A 17,686-nucleotide genomic window follows, 5' to 3' on the forward strand; every position below is an offset into this window, starting at 1 on the left:
CTCTGACTTCACTACTCTACTTGATCCTGATGATGAATCAAATATTCATGCCGTGCTACTTTGGGAACGAGGTAACGCTGAAAAGTGCCCGCCTAACCCACGCCCTATACTCATCCGAATGGATCAAAATGAATGCGCCAGAGCGGAAGGAAATCCAAATGATGATGATCCGATCGATGAAACCGATCGTGCTCAAGGCCGGCGGATTCTTCTACTACAATGTGGGGATGTTTACGTCGGTAAGATAAAGCTGATTGAAAAAAGAGCAGTTCTCTAGATTTTCGCAAAAAAAAAAGTTTTTGTTTATTTACATCAACGTAATTTTTTTTAAACTTTATCATCCTGGTATGAGAATCGAACTCACGACCTCTGGATTGAAAATCCAGCACGCCACTAGTCAGTCGAACCCCATCCCCTACCGGTCAGTATTCTCAATGAGCAGATTTACTCTTTGAAGGGATCTGACTTTGCCAAACCTAACAGGAATCGATCAACCTTTTCATTTTTTTTGGCAATGTTTAATCTTTGTACTTTAAATTTGCGATAAAAAAAACTTTAGTGAGCTATTGATAAAGGGTACCGTTTTCAAGTTATAGCCATTTTAGGGAACTTTTTTGAAAAAGGTCGAATTTATTTTTATTTTTTGTCCAACTTTTTAGAACTTTGTTGATACGATATTCAATGTTACACCTTTTTGATATGTTTGTCTTTGATCCAACATATTTTGAAAACATTAAAAATGATTGTGATGCATGGCGGCATGAAAGTATATCAGAATGTGCACAGTCCTCATGCATTTTTTGCGATATAGGGGTATGACATTTTTGCCCGTTACCGACAATTATCGACATTACCGACGGCTTTTTGATTGTATTTCACACAAAAAAAAACCCTTAACAGAACGAGGATTGAACCACCAACTTCTTGGTTATTGATTCGATACGCTACCACCGCGCCATCGACGCTTGATGAAATGTGAGTGAAAGAGCACCAACATATTATTCTCTTTGGAGAGTTGCTCGGGCACGGGCCAGCATTATATGTGTTGGTGAGAACTGCAGATCGCTGAAATGTTTACACGCGGGCAAAAATGATCTACGGGCTTGCTGCAAAAAATGTTATAAAATGTGACATTTTCTGCCGCAAATCTACTGTTGCAGATTTTGAGATATATTTTTCTTTTGGGTGTATCTATAACTTTCTATAACTAAAGAAACTCACTTATCGAAATTTAATTAATATAAAAAAAAATAATCTTTTTTTCGTTTTTTTTTACATTCATTTCATTTCAAAACATCGTAGCTTGGCCAAAGATTTTTTGCTTATTCTCATAGAATTGCACAAGTGTCAAAAATACAGCAAGTTTTCATTGCAAAATCAGTTCTTTAACTGGTTTTTGAAATCATACAGTGACAAATTTTGCAAATATTTCAAAAATGCCACAGATTTTTAAAATTACGAAAAAAATTGGAAATAACTTAATTACTTGGGTGATAATTGATTTAAAATTAAGGGCAAAATGTGTTTCATATTTCAATATTTTCCTTCTCTTGCCAAATCCATTGTTAGAATATCCAATTACATCTAAATGAATTATAGTGTAAACCATAGTTGAAAGGAACTCCAAAACTCTATTAGGTTATAAGAAACACTAAATTGTAAATTGATTATTTACTAATAAACACTAATTGAATTGAATATTTCAATACATTGACAAGGCATTTAACTCCCATTTGACCTTTTTGATGCTTTTTTAGGAGATTGAGGATGAACAACATTTTTTTACACCGAATTGATCAAAAAGCTATTTTCGGGATTTTTATGGGAAGCCTCCATATTTTTATGGAGAATTGGGCCCTAAAATTATGCTTTAATTAATGATATCATTGCATTGCATCATTGCAAACGATAAAGCTTATTTATCTGAGTACAATGACTCTTTCTACAACCGCAAAGGATTAAAAATAAATTTAAAAAAAATATCTTTTCGGCCCTCCTTAACATAAAGACCCTAATTTACAACTCGTTTCAAGGGGACGATAGTTGTCCCATCGTAAAATGGTGTCTACAATTTATTTTTTGCATTAAAATGAAAATAAACAATATCAGAAATGGTTTTTAAACGTGTTTTTTATACCGTAGTACATAAAATTTACATAAGGCTCCTTTTGTAAGGAGAGAAAAATAATACTGACCGATTCTTCGGCTCCTTTTTAAAAAAAATCCAAGTTTTTTTCAGCGTTTTGGCTGTAGTGGCAAAATAAAAGAAGAAACCTACCAATGTTATAACATTTTTGGAAAGATAATTGATTTTCCTAAAAAGAAATATCATGCAGAATTAACCATATAGTACCTGTGCTTCTCCTGAAATAAAAATGTAGCGTGACGGGACAACATCGTAAAACTGGACTTTTAAAAGGAACACTAGTTTGATTTGTAAAAACTTTTGCTCTTCTACACATTATCACTAATTAAAAAACGAATCTTGAACTGAAAGAATTGGTTGAAATTTGAGTTTTTGCCAGCCATTTCTTTTCGTGACGGGACAACGAAAGGAGCAGATTTATGAAAAAACTCTTCTTCCGTTCAATGGCTTGCAGACCACATTTGGACAGTATTCTTGGCTTTTAAGGTAAGAAAACGCATTTAAAGCACATTGCAATTATTGCATCATAATCAAAATGATTTTTATCATATTAAAAATCACATTGAAAATAGAAAAATGTGACATTTTGGTGTAGCTTCGCTAAGAATCGGTCTACTAAGGCATAATTCGACTCAAATAGTGGAGAAAGTTTCAATTAAATAAAAAAAAAAAATGCAATTAAAAATCGGTTTGCGAAGTCGTAGAGAACTGCTCGTGTTTTTTTTTCTTTTATAAAGTGTTTTTTTTTATTCCAGACATTGAACACTGCATATTCTCTGTTCTGTGTTTTACAGAGAAGAGTAAGTTCGACACGTGGCGAAATGTAATGAAAATTTGCAATTTGAAAGCTGTAACAAATTGTATCAAACATTTTATTGTTTACTTACATTTTGTTCACAATTATTGATTTTTCATCATAAAAACCTTCAAAAGCAGATTTCGAACTTTGTTATAACACAGAACATTAATTTATAAGCAGAAAGTTTTCAAACAATAAATAAGCACCCTTCTACTAAATTATCTTACAGTTAGATCAGAGATCAAAAAGTTTTTCCCGTAACCGGGAATTTCCAAAAACGGATAATTATAGGACTTTCCAAAAAAACTTTTTTCCATAAATCGAACCCTCTGATTCAACTCTGAGTCAGTAGTCCTCGAAAAAATCCCCTCAAATGGCACGCTTCGGCGAGTACATTCCAAGTGAACGGTTAACCTTCTGGATCTGGAAAATCCTCGGCATCTGGGCGACCCAGGATGAAAGTCGGCTGTACCGTGCGTTCCGATGGATCTACCACTTTACGTTCACAATCGTGTACCTGTTTTGCATCTTTATAAGTTCGTTCTTCAAAGAAACCATGGCCGAGCTGTGGTCGGATGTGATGTTTATCCTGCTGACGGAATTGGCCATGTTCACCAAGACGGTCATCACGGTGCGGAAGTTCGAGACGGTGTACCGATTGCACTGGGAGACCATCTCCGACGAGTTTAGGCCGATTAGTGAGTGGGAAACGCGCGTGCATGGTGCATTTTTCAGTCGGTTTAGTACCGCCATGCTGGGGTACTATTTGTGTAGTTTTCTAACTCTGTGGGCACATTTGGGCTTTTTGTTCGAGTACAAATTTCCCTTCTTCAGCTGGTTCTTCTGGCTGCCGCTGGGACGGGCAAATCTAACAAATTATTACATTATATTTGCGTACCAAATGTTCGGAATGTTGGGCCATTTGTCGCTGAACGTGTCCGGAGACATCCAACATGCTTATTTGCTTGCGACGGCCGGGATTCAGTTGGATTTTCTGTACGAAAGGCTCACCAAGCTGCCGATTCCAACGTCGAACTCGTCGATTGGAAAGGACCATTACCGGGAAACGCTGATACAACACATTGAGCATTACGAGCGGATTTACAGGTAAATGGAAAATGTCGAATTGACACAAAAGAAATCAAACTTTTCTTATAAACAGATTCGTGAAGGAGATTGAGGATACCTTTTCGATGGCCATTTTTGTTCAAATTTGTGCCAGCGGTGTAACGGTGTGTGCTACCATACTTCGTCTGTCAACGGTAATCCAATCTTGAAGTTATAACACAGCTCTACAAATTAAAAGTTGAAGTGCCGAAAGATCGGAACTCTCAAAAATTTGGTTTCTCTAGCAATTGGATATACCCTGGAACGGCTAGAGAACTAAATTAATTAGGGTCCATTAGGGTGGTCCAAATCCGGGCTTCCTCGGGGCCACCCCCTGAAATCAATAATTGAACCATAACTAGGCTAAATTCCAAATACTTCCACATACTTCGCAGGGCTGTGACAGCTCGACCTCGATCATTGTTTGCCTCAGGACACTGTGACGAGAGGTTCGTCATTTTTGGGTTATTTTTTTTTACTGGGCCTAGCAGGGCCCCGGTGATGGCCTGATATGAGCTACCGAACAACATTGGCAATATGGCGTCGTTTGTTTACAAACATGAGATTGTTTGTGGACGAACCGAAAAATTACCTTTTTGTAAAAAAAATCTATATCCATTGTGCAATAACATTAAGTCTTACAAAACAGACAAAGTTTCGTTAAATTCTAGACCAAAATTTATTTTATTATTATTTTTCAATTTAAGCCCATTTTTTCGCGATTCTGATCAAGATTGCACATCAAATCATCGTGGCTTTAGTATATCTTTAGTTTTCACATCGATTCACTGTAGATTCGTGTTTAAATTTTGAAATTTAGCATAAATTGAAATAAGTTGCAAAATTCCCAACTTCAGCCATGTGCAACAATTTCCACATCACCCATGCGGGAAACCGATTATGGGGTAAGTCATGCATTCCAAACTGTCAAAATTCCAAAACGTCATTGCCAATCTTCGGTTCGCTGCTTTTGTTCGTGTTTGAAGTTTCGGGCCGAGACTCTGGGGCCTAGAAAGCCTTATGAGAAAATTTTTAAAAAAGTATGGAGAAAAGCACTATCTATCACTAAACTATCCAAAATTTACCAATTTTCCGAACTAAAATGTTCACTTGAATTGCAAAATCTTTCCCCAAGGCAGGATTTTTTGCAAAAAAGTTGCACAATAATAACACTGTAACACTCTAAAAAATAACTCTAAAAAGTTACAGAAAAACAAGACATTTTAAAATGAAATTTTGCTGACATGTTCCAATGTTTTTTATAGTCGAGTGACAAAAAATAATATAATTTCTGCAACATTTTTTGAAATTTGTTTCAGGGCGTCCATCCCGGGAATTCCCGAGACAAATTTCCCGGGATTTTTTGCAAAACCGGGATTTCCCAAATCTCGGGATTTGTTTATATTTTGTCCCGGGAATTCCGAAATTGAAAACAATAATAAATTTTGGTATAAAAATTCAGATTTGATTGTCGAAATAGATGAACAGTGATCGATAAGACTTTTTAAGCATTAATTTGGCTTATAAGGGAAAATTGTTTAAATTTTAGTTTACAGATCCGCAAAATGCCTAGCGCTTTAAATGTTTTCTATTTAATTTTAATTATTTTTTTGAACATACTTTTATTTATGATTTTAAACTTAACAAAATATCATATTTAATTATTTTTCATCAAACACCGGCATCTGGAGCAAATCAGGACAAAAGTAACAAATTGAGACAGCTGCATTAGCCATTTTTTACAAAATGTTTTAATTTTTTGATTGATTTCGGTTAAATCAGGCACAGAAAAAAAACAATAAGTATACCGGTTTCCAAATGTTTTGCTCTAAAATCTTCAGGTTGTATTCAGACAGTAGTCCCGGGTTTCTTCAGTTGGAAAAAAACATATCTAAAATTTTTCATCGACTGGTATCATTTTATTTGATATCGTTTCTTGTTTATTTTAGCCAGTTTAAAGTTTTTTTTTAGTTTTTGTAGCCATTTAATATAAATAAATAAATAAAATAAATGTATGGATAAAAAACCTGTTTATTTGAATCACATTAGTTTAAAAAATGCAAAAAAAAACAGCAAAATTTTAATGTATTTTAAGCTGTCTGAAAACTGCTGTCGTTGTTTAAATTGAATTATAGCTTATCACCAATTAACAGTATTGAGCTAACTCTATGATTTAAAGCTTGAAAAACATAACAAATATAACAGAACAATTCCCGGGATTTAAAAAATATTTTTCCCGTTTCCGTGGAAATTCAAAATCCGGGAAAATTCGACGCCCTCAATTTTTTCGTTGAAAAATACTCTTCTGAGTACGCCATCAAATCTGGCGTTTAATTTTACATAAAAGTCCCTTTGGCACCAAATTTCCAAACCATCACCATTTCAGGCTGCAAATTATTGAAAAACACGTATTTTTTTCAAATGAAGGGGTCATACCATTCCTCCGTCACGAGATATCGAAAAATTGAACTCGGATTTGTGTTCAGAGACAAAAGTTACCACTTAGGACAAAGTTTCACGCAAATTGAAGAGTAGTCCCGTATATGAAAGTTTGTACCTTGAGATGGAATTGTCTGATCTATTTGGTGTCTTCGGCAAAGTTTAAATTTTAACTTTTAGAAGTTTATTTGACTTTTTTTGAAAATTGGATTTATAAAATACGTTTGTTTTTAACTTTGGTTTTTTTGGTATGTTTTATGGGACTCAATGATTGAAATGATTTTTGAAAAATAACGAAAAAGTGATCCAAAAAGTGATCCAATCGAAAAGTACTTCACCGATTTTTTGATAAAGTGTGTGTTTGGACATAAAATTACTTTAAGGTTATGTGTAGTTTACGGTAATGTTAACAGTTGAAAATGTGGCCCAGACCTATCTTAAATTTTCGTGAAAATTTTCTCTAAGGGGTAATTCTGGTCTCTGATCACGAATCCGAGGTCCATTTTTCGATATCTGGTGACGGTGGGGCTGTACGACTTCTTTCTTTATTTTTAGATTTTGCCATTTTCCGATATTGAACTGTCAAAAATCGTGAGACATGTCATTTCACGGGAAATTTAATGTACTTTTCGAATCTGAAATATACCAGAAGGGATTTTTTTTTTCATTTAGGCCGCAATTTTTAATTTAAAATAGGTTATGATTTTGACCATTGTTGACAAGTTTTTCGAATGATTAGGGTTTGTTAAAAAATTACGTCCATGAATAGGGGGAGGGGGGGGGGGGTCTGGGGTTTGTGACAGCCCATGTTAAAGGTATAGGCAAAGTGCGTGACAGGGGGGTGGGGGGGGGTCCGAAATCCCGAAAATCACTGGACGTAATATTTGAACAAACCCTTAACCCCTAAAACTCAATAGTGGATAACGCAATTTTTTGAGAAAAAACCAAAATAGAAAGTCCATAAGCTTCAAAAATTAAATTTGTAGAGCTGTGTTTAAATAAGCACAACTCCAAACACTAAATCCCCCCCACACAAATAGGTCAACCTAGCGACAGACCTCGGCACTGACGGCGCCCCGATGGTGTTCTATCTGGTGGCGATGCTGACGCAAATATTTCTCCCGTGCTACTTTGGCAACGAGGTCACGCTGAAAAGCGTCAAGCTTACGAACGCTCTCTACACCGCGGACTGGTTCCGCCTAGCCGGGGTGTCGGACCGGAAAGAAATGGCCGCACTGATGCTGCGCACGAACAAACCGATCGCGCTCAAGGCGGGCCACTTTTTCAACTACAACCTGGAGGCGTTCACGTCGGTGGGTGGGTTCGGGCTTGTTTAGACATCATCAAACTTAAGACTTATTTCTTGCAGACACTGAATACGGCGTACTCAATTTATGCCGTTGTATCGAAGAAGAACCGGGAGCAAGCCTAAACCCAAAAAAAGGACGTTCTTTCGTTCTACCGCAGAGGACAACTTGTCGCGTTTGTTTCTTTTCTGATATATATTTTCCTCTTTCCTGGAACTCGCTCACTTTGCACGCTCCTCGTGTTATTATCATAATCTGATTCGTTTCAAAATCTGTCTCGTTTCCACTTTTTGTTACATAATATCTATATTAGTTTAGATTACCTTATGATTTTTTTTTTTGTTCTTTTCAATCTTTTCCTTTGTTAAGTATAAATTATTAAATTATAACTTACTAAATCTTAGAGAAAGCGATTCGTGTCGCGTTTTTCCCCTGTAGGGTGTGTGTCTTCACGAAAAGCATAATAATCTGTTAGAATCACACGCATCCATTGTACGGAATCAATAATTTCGAAGGTAGTAAATTCAAAAGGACATTGTAGCGGCCATGCAGATCAACGGGATCACACGTCTTGGTGGGGCATAACAACAAAACAGAAAAGGAGAGAAAACAGAGCTGGAATGGATTGCATCGTAGCTTCTTAGCGTAATCTAAAACATTGACATTGAGGAATCAAAATGGGACGAGTTAGCTTGAAGATTGTGTTAGAAACAATTGCTGAAGGTTTTTTTTAAGCCAGCGTAATTCTAAGTTTCAAATGGTCCAATAATAAGCGTTGATTTGTTTCGCTAAGCAGAACAATTAAACGAATATCACTCAACGGTATCGTTTGTTCATGAATAAAGAATTGATAGTAGAGCACAGCGTTCGTCTTTTTTATCGCACAATAGAGTCGTCTACACAGAGAATTAAGACACGGTGATGACACTTACCTTTCCTGCTGCCGATTGATTGCGAATGTGTGCCCACGAGCCTAGTACGTTGAGTGTTTCGTGAGTTAATCTAGGTGTTGTAGGTGTGTGTGTGTGCCTTTGAGGGAATTTGTGTATTGTTGCTCGTAAGATTGCGCGATTTAGAACGTTTTCCGATGAATCGCCCGCTGGCCGTCCTCGTCGAACTCGCGCTTCGAGACCCACATCTTCTTGAAGGTGTCGAGCGATGCGAGAATCGAACCGCCCATCCAAGTCGAGTAGATACGCTCCTGCGGGGCGGCGATCTAAAATGAAGAGAGAAGGTCACATTTCACCAGGTTGAAGTTCTCTAGCGCCAATAACTCACCCTAATCTTCATGTCCTTGGCGACATGTTTTCGAATCTCGGACAGCAGCCGGTCGCCGAATCCCTTGAACAGCGTGGAACCACCGGACAGGACAATGTTCTGGTACAGCATCTTCCGCAGGTCCATGTCGGACTTTTGGATCGAGTACATGAGCACTTCGTGAATACCTTCGCACTCTTCGCCGAGCATGTGCGGACGGAAGAGCACTTCCGGTGCGCGGTACCTCGCCGGGCCAACCTCCAGCACGTTGCCGTCCGGTAACGTAAACTTGACCTTCTCCGTGTCTACGCTTTCCTCCTTCTGCGGGATCGTCGGCAAATAGCAGATCTTCTCCTTGATCGACCGGACAATTTCAAACTCGGCCGTTGTGCGAAAGTTGAAGCCCTCCTTGCGGATGAGCGTTCTGAGGTAGCGGGTTACGTCCCGACCGGCAATGTCCACCCGCATGATGCTGTGGGGCATCGCGAAACCTTCGTAGATCGGGACGGCGTGCGTAACGCCGTCGCCAGCGTCCAACACGACTCCCGTAACGCGACCGGTCGCGTATAAACTGAGCACGGCCTGCATTGACACGAACAGCGCCGGCACGTTGAACGTTTCGAAGAATATCTCCGCGGCCTTCTCACGATTCTTCCGCGGATTCAGGGGCGCCTCCGTCAGCAGAACCGGATGCTCCTCGGAGAACGTGGATAGCTCATCTTTGCTGTAGATGTACGTCCAGATCTTCTCCATATCGTTCCAATCCGTCACGATACCGTGCTCCATCGGATAACGGATGCTCAACAGCCCACGGTAGTCCTCTGCCTTTGGTCCCACAAACACATCTCCCTCCAGCGCACCGGCCATCACCCGCACGTGCTTCGGTCGACCCATGCTGTAAAAAAAACAAGAACAAACAAATCAAATTTCCCTACCCACACAGCAAGCCACGACTTTCACTCACTAATTCGGGAAGCGACATTTCGGGATGTGATCTCCGGCGAAGCCGGCCTTTATCATTCCAGAACCCTGCAAAGAAACAAAAAAAAAACAACCCAAGATTAACATGGACCGCGCCAAGGTGCGTCGCCAAATTTGTCGTGCGATTCCGGCCGGCGGAAACTTCACCGTGTTCGACCACGGGCGGATGCAGTGGGCGGATCAATTTTATCTCAACTGTCAGCGGCACCGGGATTACTATCGTGGGCTCAGCGTGAACCTGGACAAGCAGCCGTACTTTAACGTTTGCGCAAAGAGGCGGTACCCCAGCCAGCGCAATCCGACGGAGGACTTTGTGTGGCGATGCGAGAGCTATCACCGGCATCCGTACGGCGTTCGGTGTCCGTGTCCGGAGCGTTACGAGATCGGAAAACCGCAGGAGCGGGGAATCAATCTTTGTGGTAAAACGGAGCGGTTTCATTGAGTTTGTGGAATAAAATCAAATGCTAGTTTGTCAATTTCTTGTGTTTTAAAAATTCTATTTTACAAACATTAGTCTAAAATATTCTAAGTGATTGATTGAAAAAATTTTATAAAAAAAAAATCCTAAATTTATTTTCGAAAAAAAAAACATCGGGTATGAGCTCAATCCAACACTTTGTGCATTCTTGGTCATTTCGGTAATGCCTGTGACATTGCTACTTATGTACAAATCAAACCATTTTGTTGTGTGCAGGGATGCAATAATCGCAAAAAATCGCTTTCGAACTTTCTTCAGAGAGAGGAGGCGTAACACGCAAATGAAAATTGCTCCCGAACATTTAAAAGAAAATCAATCAGTCGAAGATTTTCTGTGAATCTCATTACCAGCACCACTTGAATATCTAGCAAAACAATGTAATTGGCCTAATGTCAAAGTGTAAACAAAGAGTCTATCCTGCTCACTCCTCACGATAAGGTTCAAGGTTCAACGTGGTTCAACTGACGTGACTCTGTGTTTACACTTTGACATTGGCCCAATTACATAGTTTTGCTTGACTTATTAAATTCGTTTTGTTTACAAATATTGTTCATCAACAATGTATTTAGATTAGATAAGGTAAGGCGGGTTTTTCCAGCTGTCAAAATAGTTAGCACGAAACCTGAATTTTATATGGAAATTTTTAGAAAAGTCAAAATTTGACAATTTGTCGGGCAAATTTCACCGGATTTTTTTTCTGTAGGTGTGTTAAACATGCCAAAATGAATCGAAAAACGTATCAAAACTTCGCTGTTATTTGGACATCTCATGTAATAAAACTCTTTTAGATTCAACTAATTGACTTGACGGTTAACGTTAAATAGTGGGCCTGGCCCTGCCTAGCCACATTTTTGGCAGGGGGAGGCGGGGCGAGTGTAACAAGCTAAGGAAATGCGCGTTGAAACTCACAAATCTTATTTCTTGACTACGAATTTGTAAAGACACGTTAAAGAAAATTCCAATGGGAGCGGCCGTGGCTGACTGGTTAAGCGGTAAACGTACTTCGGAAGGAATCGGTCAAGAAAAATTTCAAATGGGCAGCAGCGGCAGCGAAAGCAAGCCAGATAGGGTGAAGAAAAGCCCCAAGAAATCGTTCCCTATCCTTTGTTCTGCTATTCGTAAAGCTGTTTCTTGACCCCCTTCCTTCTGATCTGCGTGCTAGCCTTTACGGTGTTCGCTTTGTAAGCGAATGATTTTGGGTTCGATTCCCATCTGCTCCCAACGAGAAAGTTAAGAACACAGAAATTTGAAATGATGAATATTTGAACGAAAAGTCGCTCGAGACGGGGGTATATGAAAATCCAAAAATCTTTATCTTTTAAAGGATTTTTTGGATTGATTTGATGTTTTCGGCAAAGTTGTAGGTATGGATAAAGACTACACTGAAAAAAAAATGATACAAGGTTATTGGCATTCATAAGCTAAACGACATGCGACACCAAGTGTTGAGTAGCAGAACAGAGCGAAGAATGTCGATTGAAATTTTTGCCCTTTGAGGTTATGTATGCGAATTCTGTTTTGTTAAATTCCAGTGTTCAAAACAACTTTTGAGCAAAAATTCGAGCTGATACTTTGTTAACTTTTGATGCTCTATCATTTTAAACAATATTATTTTTTCAAAATTATTTTTTTTTCCAAATTTTTTTTATTGCGTTAATTTATAGAGGGCAAAAAGTTAACAATCGTACTACTTGAATGTTTTCTCAAAAGTTGTTCTAAGAGCTGTAAAATCAATTTTAAGTTTGCATTCCTATGTAACCGAACAGCGAAAATTTGAATCGTCATTCTTCGATGCTTTGCGCCATCTGTCGGAATTTTAGAGCTTTTAATCGCGAATAGCCATTTTTAGGTGACTTTTTTTTTGAAAAATAGTCGCAGTTATTCATTTTTTAAAATTAGTGCCTATATTTGCCCAGCTTTGAAAAAAATATTTTTGAAAAGCTGAGAAAATTCTCTTTTTTTTAACTAAGTTGATACGACCCGTAGTTGCTGGGATATTGCCATGCAAAGATTTTAAAACAGGAAAAATTATGTTTTCTAAGTCTCACCCAAACAAGAACAACCCACTATTTTCTAATGTCGATATCTCAGCAACTAATGCCCGATTTTCAATGTTAAAATATGAAACATTTGTGAAATTTTCCGATCTTTTCAAAAACTATTTATCAAGACTCAATTTCTATTTTGGTTCTATTTTGCTTGAACAAATATTTTGGTTTACTTATGTCACAAATGCACAAATTTTGAAAAACAAATAATAAGAAAGACATTAAAAAGAATTAATATTGCAGACTGATTTTGTTGTTGTACCCTCGAGCCCCTTCTCTCCTACCTTTCTCCACCTTTTCCCCTACATTCAAAACGGTGATGTCATGGATGTCTAATGTGCAATTTCAGCCTTTTCCCGTAACAAATTAAGGATTGTTCCATTCAAACCGTAAATCTTCCCGACCGTCGATTCCTCCCAAAAATTCTCCATTTCCGCCCCGAATCCCATTTAATCGGTGAAAATTTTCGCCCAAATCACACACCCCGACAAAATCATTTACTTTTTCTTCCTCGGAATGTCCATGGCTCCATCTCCCTCCCGCAAAGCTACCAACGCGAACCCACCAGAACGGGACGGAACTACCTAGGAAAGGAAAAACCTCTTTTTTTCTCTCTACGTACATTGTCGATCACAACTGGCTGGTTGACTATCACATCGTAGGGCTCCATATTTCCGGTCGGTCTGCTTCCGGGTGACCTCTAACTAGCTGGAGGTAGATTGCACAAAACTTTAACCCGTAAAAACTGCACTTTTATCGGGCTTTTTTCACTACTCCGCAAGCTGTCTGTTCTTTCGTCTTCCTTTCCCGAGATCGCGCAACGTTGACGTATCTGCTGCTGGCTGGCTGCGCTGCGGAACGCGATGACAGTTCGGTTCGGAGGTTTTTTTTTGGTTTTTTTTCAGGGATGCCAGACGCGTCGAAAAAAGTCTGCAAACTTTTACTTCACAACCATTTTTGCGATTGTTAAAATACAGGTACCAAGCTTCCCTGCACCGTGCGGTACACGCGGTTCACTTGTACCTCGGGTTCGCTTTGCGCCTGCTTTGTTCGGTTTACACCCGTACCCGACTTTCTCGAGCCGAGGGTATTTTGGTTCAACGTACCAGCGCACCACGACACTCTCGGTTCGTCGCCTCGGTTGTGTGTCTGGCACTCACCCGAGGCATGAACCCAACGTATGAACCAAGGTGCTTCACTCGACACGAGCCGAGGTACGTGCCGTGGTACGCGCTGGCGGTACTAACCGGTATCAATACCACGGTGCGTACCACGGCACGCTGGGTTCATGCCTCGGGTGAGTGCCAGACACACAACCGAGGCGACGAGCCGAGATTGTCGTGGTGCGCTGGTACGATGAACCAAAATACCAACACACAATGGGTTCAGGCTCGTGCCGAAGCTAGAAAACCAAACCCGCGGTGTGCGTTGGCACTGGCGCATGGGAAGCTTGACAGGTACATTAAATTTGCATTAAATATATTTGTTCAGAGGATTAAAACTACGTTTTGACATTGTTTGTGAAGAATTATGATCATGAATAACAGTTTTTAATAAAAATTAGAGCAAATATTAAATATTATTAATTTATCTAAAAAAATTTATCTGTCAGCCGGTCAAATATGGCAGAGTTCGGTAGGATTTTTGAACCTGGCCACTCTGGTAGTGGATGACAGAACGTGATATTACTCACACAAGCATAAATGTAAACACAATGTGGAACACGCGGAAACTGAAACAGCAAAGCACAGTCAAAAAACTTTTTTTTTCATTTTTCAAGTGCTAATTTTTGCAAGCAAAAAATAACATAACCAAACTTTTCAGCACCCCATCAGTACAAATTGCTGTCTAATCTAATCTAATCTAACACAAACGCAGCCAGTCTGATGTAAGCATGCTGGAAAGTCTTGTGATTAGATTACGCTCCAAACACTTTTCCTGTCAGTATTAATATAATTGGGTCCTAAAATGAAGCTTAGATTGCTGATATTATTGTTTACAGCTATAAAGATTATTTTTCTGAGTACAATGACCCTTTGTACGACCACAAAGAGTTTAAAATTGATTTTTAAATCAATTTTGAAAAATTATCCTCGCGGTCCTTCTTGACAGAAAAGCTCCAGCTCATTCCAAGGGGACCATAGTTGATCCATCGAAAAAATGTTGTCTTGTCATTTTTTTTTTGCATTAAAATGAAAAAAAGTGATCAGAAATGGTTTTTGATCGTGTTTTTTTACCGTTGTACATAAAAATTTACATAGGGCTTTAGTACCCAATTAGACCTCCTAGACCCACCTTCATGTATACCTATCGACTCAGAATCGAATTCTGAGCAAATGTCTGTGTGTGTGTGTGTGTGTGTGTGTGTGTGTGTGTGTGTGTGTGTGTGTGTGTGTGTGTAGGGATGTGGGTCTGTGCACCAAAAAATATGCACTCGATTATCTCAGCACTGGCTTAACCGATTTGGACCGTTTTGGTCTCATTCGATTCGTCTTGGGGTCCCATAAGTCCCTATTGAAAATTATGAAGTTTAGTAAAGTACTTCAAAAGTTATTCTAAAAAAACGATTTTGACTAAAGTCCGGAAGATTGTAAAAAGAGTGGTTTTTGTAAGAAACCCCAGCATGTTATACAATTTTAGAAAGGTATTTAAAAGACCTTTCCAACGCGACCAATACATTGAAGATGACAACCCTATCAAAAGTTATTAGCAATTAAGTGTTATTTATGCACTTTTTGGAAGCCGGATCTCAGATATCACGATGAAAACGTTGTCCGGATCTATCATGCAACCCGTCGTTGAACAGGTAATCAAAAGACCTTTGCAACGCGTCCAAAACATTGAAGATCTGACAACCCTATCAAAAGTTATAAGCACTTAAGAGTTATTTATACACTTTTTGGAGGCTAGTTCTCAGATATTTAGATGAAAACGTATTCCAAATATATCATGTGACCTATCTTTGGATAGGTAATTTAAAGACCTTCCCACGAGCGTGTCTATTTTGGATAGTATTACCCTTTGAATGAGAGGAAGGCACCAACCACCTGAGGGTGGATTAAGTAACGTTTTTTTGCATTATTTTTGTGAAATTTGTGTTTAGTGTAATAATATATGTATAGTTAAATATAATATAATAAATGAATAAAATAAATAAATGAATAAATTTATTTTATATAGTGAATTACCTTTATAATTCAGTACAAATTGCTGTCCGATCTTTTTCTGGATCTCTTCCGGTAAAGATCCGGCAGTATATTTGTAGGGTTTGAAGTTTGCGAAGAAATGAAAACAAAATTTGATTATAATCTCTTCGACGAAGAGTCTTCGTGCGGTGATACAAATATTTTTTGAGGTTTATGTCGACTGAAATATTTTTTTTTTGTATTTAGCGCAAATTTAGCGCTTCCGCTTCTGATTTGCCAAATTCGATTCCAAGCTTCAAGATCGGGACCATTAAGGTGCCATAGACATTTGCCACTGGTTATGTCCGATCTACGACTCTTAACTTTACTTGAGACTTTACTCTTAATTTAAGAATTTATTCGAGAATTGAATAATATAAGAATTTAAGGATAAACAGCAACCAACACAGCAAATTCTGATGTTCGATTTCAGTTAATATTTACTGAAAACTGCACTACTGAAATCTTCAGTTAATTTTTCGTTGAACATCAGTTACAATTTGTATGGAGCTGTCAAAGTTTGCTGAAATTCAGCAAGTTTTCATGTACTGAAAATTTCAGTAAATTTAACTGAATTCAGTAATAAGAAATTGGTGTGAACGAAGCTGTTGCTTTAAGGAATCTTTAAGGAAATAGTGGCTTAGGCTTAGGGGATGAATAAAAATTAAATTGATAGTTCCCGTAAAATTTAGGAATTTAAAAATTCAAAAATTCGGTCGAATTCAACCCGCCGGAAGGTCACCGCAGTCGTCTGTATAGATAGAGTGCTTGGGCTGGTATTTTTGTGGCGCTGTGCGATTTTCCAATTCTGCTTGTAATAGCGGGTGAAGATCCGGTGCATTGCCAACCTGTACGATCGACCGGTCTACCGGAAAGCGATTTGGAAAAATAAACAATCTACTGAATCCCCAGCCACGTACATCCGTAAGCCAACAAATCTGACAAATTGCGATTGAAGAAAAAAAAACCGGTCGCGTCTCAATCGATCTTCCGATGCACTTGGTGTGGGACTTTCCCGAATACTGAACCGCTTCCTCCGCGCTCGAGCTCGTTTGTCCCGACAGGGCGTCGTACAAATTCCGAAAAAAATAGTCTAGATAATCATCCGACAAGCAGCTTAAGCTGCTCCACCCGGGCTCGGATAGCGCACAACGACTTCGGGTCGTAACCGGTGCGGCTTGCACATGACTGCGGCGACGGCGATTCCACTCGCGGTCCAGATCAACTTGGACTTCAATTTTGGAAGCCAAATTGGTTTCGCTTCGTGTGGCACGACGGCAATTATGTAAACAAGGCGGGAGACACCCTTGGCTTCCTGTTGGGCTTTCAGGAGTCCCCGGATGATTTCACTTCCGCTCGTCCCGACTTAGGCAGGCTCCCATCGAAAAAAAAAAAAAAAATCACAAAGAAACATCATCAGCAAATTTCTTCACTTGAAAAAATTACTTACCTGTATTTTCCAGCATAATGTTCAATCCTTAACGGCCACATCGCCACATTCCTAAGGAGGAAGGGAATATTCGCCAACGTACATATTTGCTCTTTAATTTGCATTTTTTTTTTGAGGTTTTCAAAACAAAAACAAACTTGACGCGAACGCGCGCGCAAATCAGCGCAAAACGGAACTGAGAAAAGAAGCGCTGCCAAGCCAATCTGTCATACGGGGGGCAAGCCGATGCGGTTCATCGTGGTTCACTCAGTTCACAGCGCATGAGTCATAATTGGGTACTAAAGCCCTATGCCAATTTTTATGTACAACGGTAAAAAATACGATTGAAAACTATTTCTGATCACTTTTTTTCATTTTAACGAAAAAAAAAATTTGACAAGACAACAATTTTTCGTTAGATCAACTATGGTCCCCTTGGAACGAGCTGTCAAGTAGGAGCTTTTCTGTCAAGAAGGACCGCGAGGTTAATTTTTCAAAATTGATTTAAAA

General features: G+C 38.9%; 4 protein-coding genes across 6 annotated transcripts in view; 2 read left to right on the plus strand and 2 right to left on the minus strand.

The window, feature by feature from the left end:
* The window catches only part of LOC6032253 (axin), a 68,032-nt gene extending 59,224 nt beyond the window's left edge, over positions 1–8,808 (minus strand). Inside the window, exon 1 of the mRNA XM_038265092.1 lies at positions 8,731–8,808. The gene's annotated coding sequence lies outside the window, so the exon portion shown is untranslated. The remainder of the gene's footprint in view (positions 1–8,730) is intronic.
* Positions 9–2,980, plus strand: LOC6032257 (odorant receptor 94a). The gene is made up of 2 exons (XM_038265104.1): positions 9–239; positions 2,902–2,980. Exons 1-2 carry the CDS (start codon positions 30–32, stop codon positions 2,971–2,973), a joined length of 282 nt encoding a protein of 93 aa, XP_038121032.1. The 5' UTR covers positions 9–29; the 3' UTR covers positions 2,974–2,980.
* LOC6032258 (putative odorant receptor 71a) lies at positions 3,016–8,000 on the plus strand. The gene is made up of 4 exons (XM_038265095.1): positions 3,016–4,052; positions 4,108–4,207; positions 7,532–7,804; positions 7,861–8,000. The coding sequence occupies exons 1-4, from the start codon at positions 3,319–3,321 to the stop codon at positions 7,921–7,923; spliced, it is 1,170 nt and encodes a 389-aa protein (XP_038121023.1). The 5' UTR covers positions 3,016–3,318; the 3' UTR covers positions 7,924–8,000.
* On the minus strand, positions 7,975–13,424 carry LOC6032259 (actin-related protein 1). Of its 3 annotated transcripts, none has more exons than XR_005278791.1 (5): positions 13,185–13,424; positions 10,020–10,084; positions 9,077–9,950; positions 8,731–9,014; positions 7,975–8,368 (listed from the first exon to the last, which is right to left on the minus strand). XR_005278791.1 is itself a non-coding variant. In XM_001842844.2 (4 exons), exons 1-4 carry the CDS (start codon positions 13,230–13,232, stop codon positions 8,871–8,873), a joined length of 1,131 nt encoding a protein of 376 aa, XP_001842896.1. In that variant the 5' UTR covers positions 13,233–13,424; the 3' UTR covers positions 7,975–8,870. The 3 variants fall into 3 exon arrangements, 1 of the variants encoding a protein (XP_001842896.1); XR_005278790.1 differs by having other exon boundaries at positions 7,975–8,413; XM_001842844.2 differs by having other exon boundaries at positions 7,975–9,014.
* Between the last annotated feature and the right edge of the window lie 4,262 nt (positions 13,425–17,686).

The sequence above is a fragment of the Culex quinquefasciatus genome, chromosome 3 (genome assembly GCF_015732765.1).
Source record: "Culex quinquefasciatus strain JHB chromosome 3, VPISU_Cqui_1.0_pri_paternal, whole genome shotgun sequence".
In the NCBI taxonomy this organism is placed as follows: Eukaryota; Metazoa; Arthropoda; class Insecta; order Diptera; family Culicidae; genus Culex; species Culex quinquefasciatus.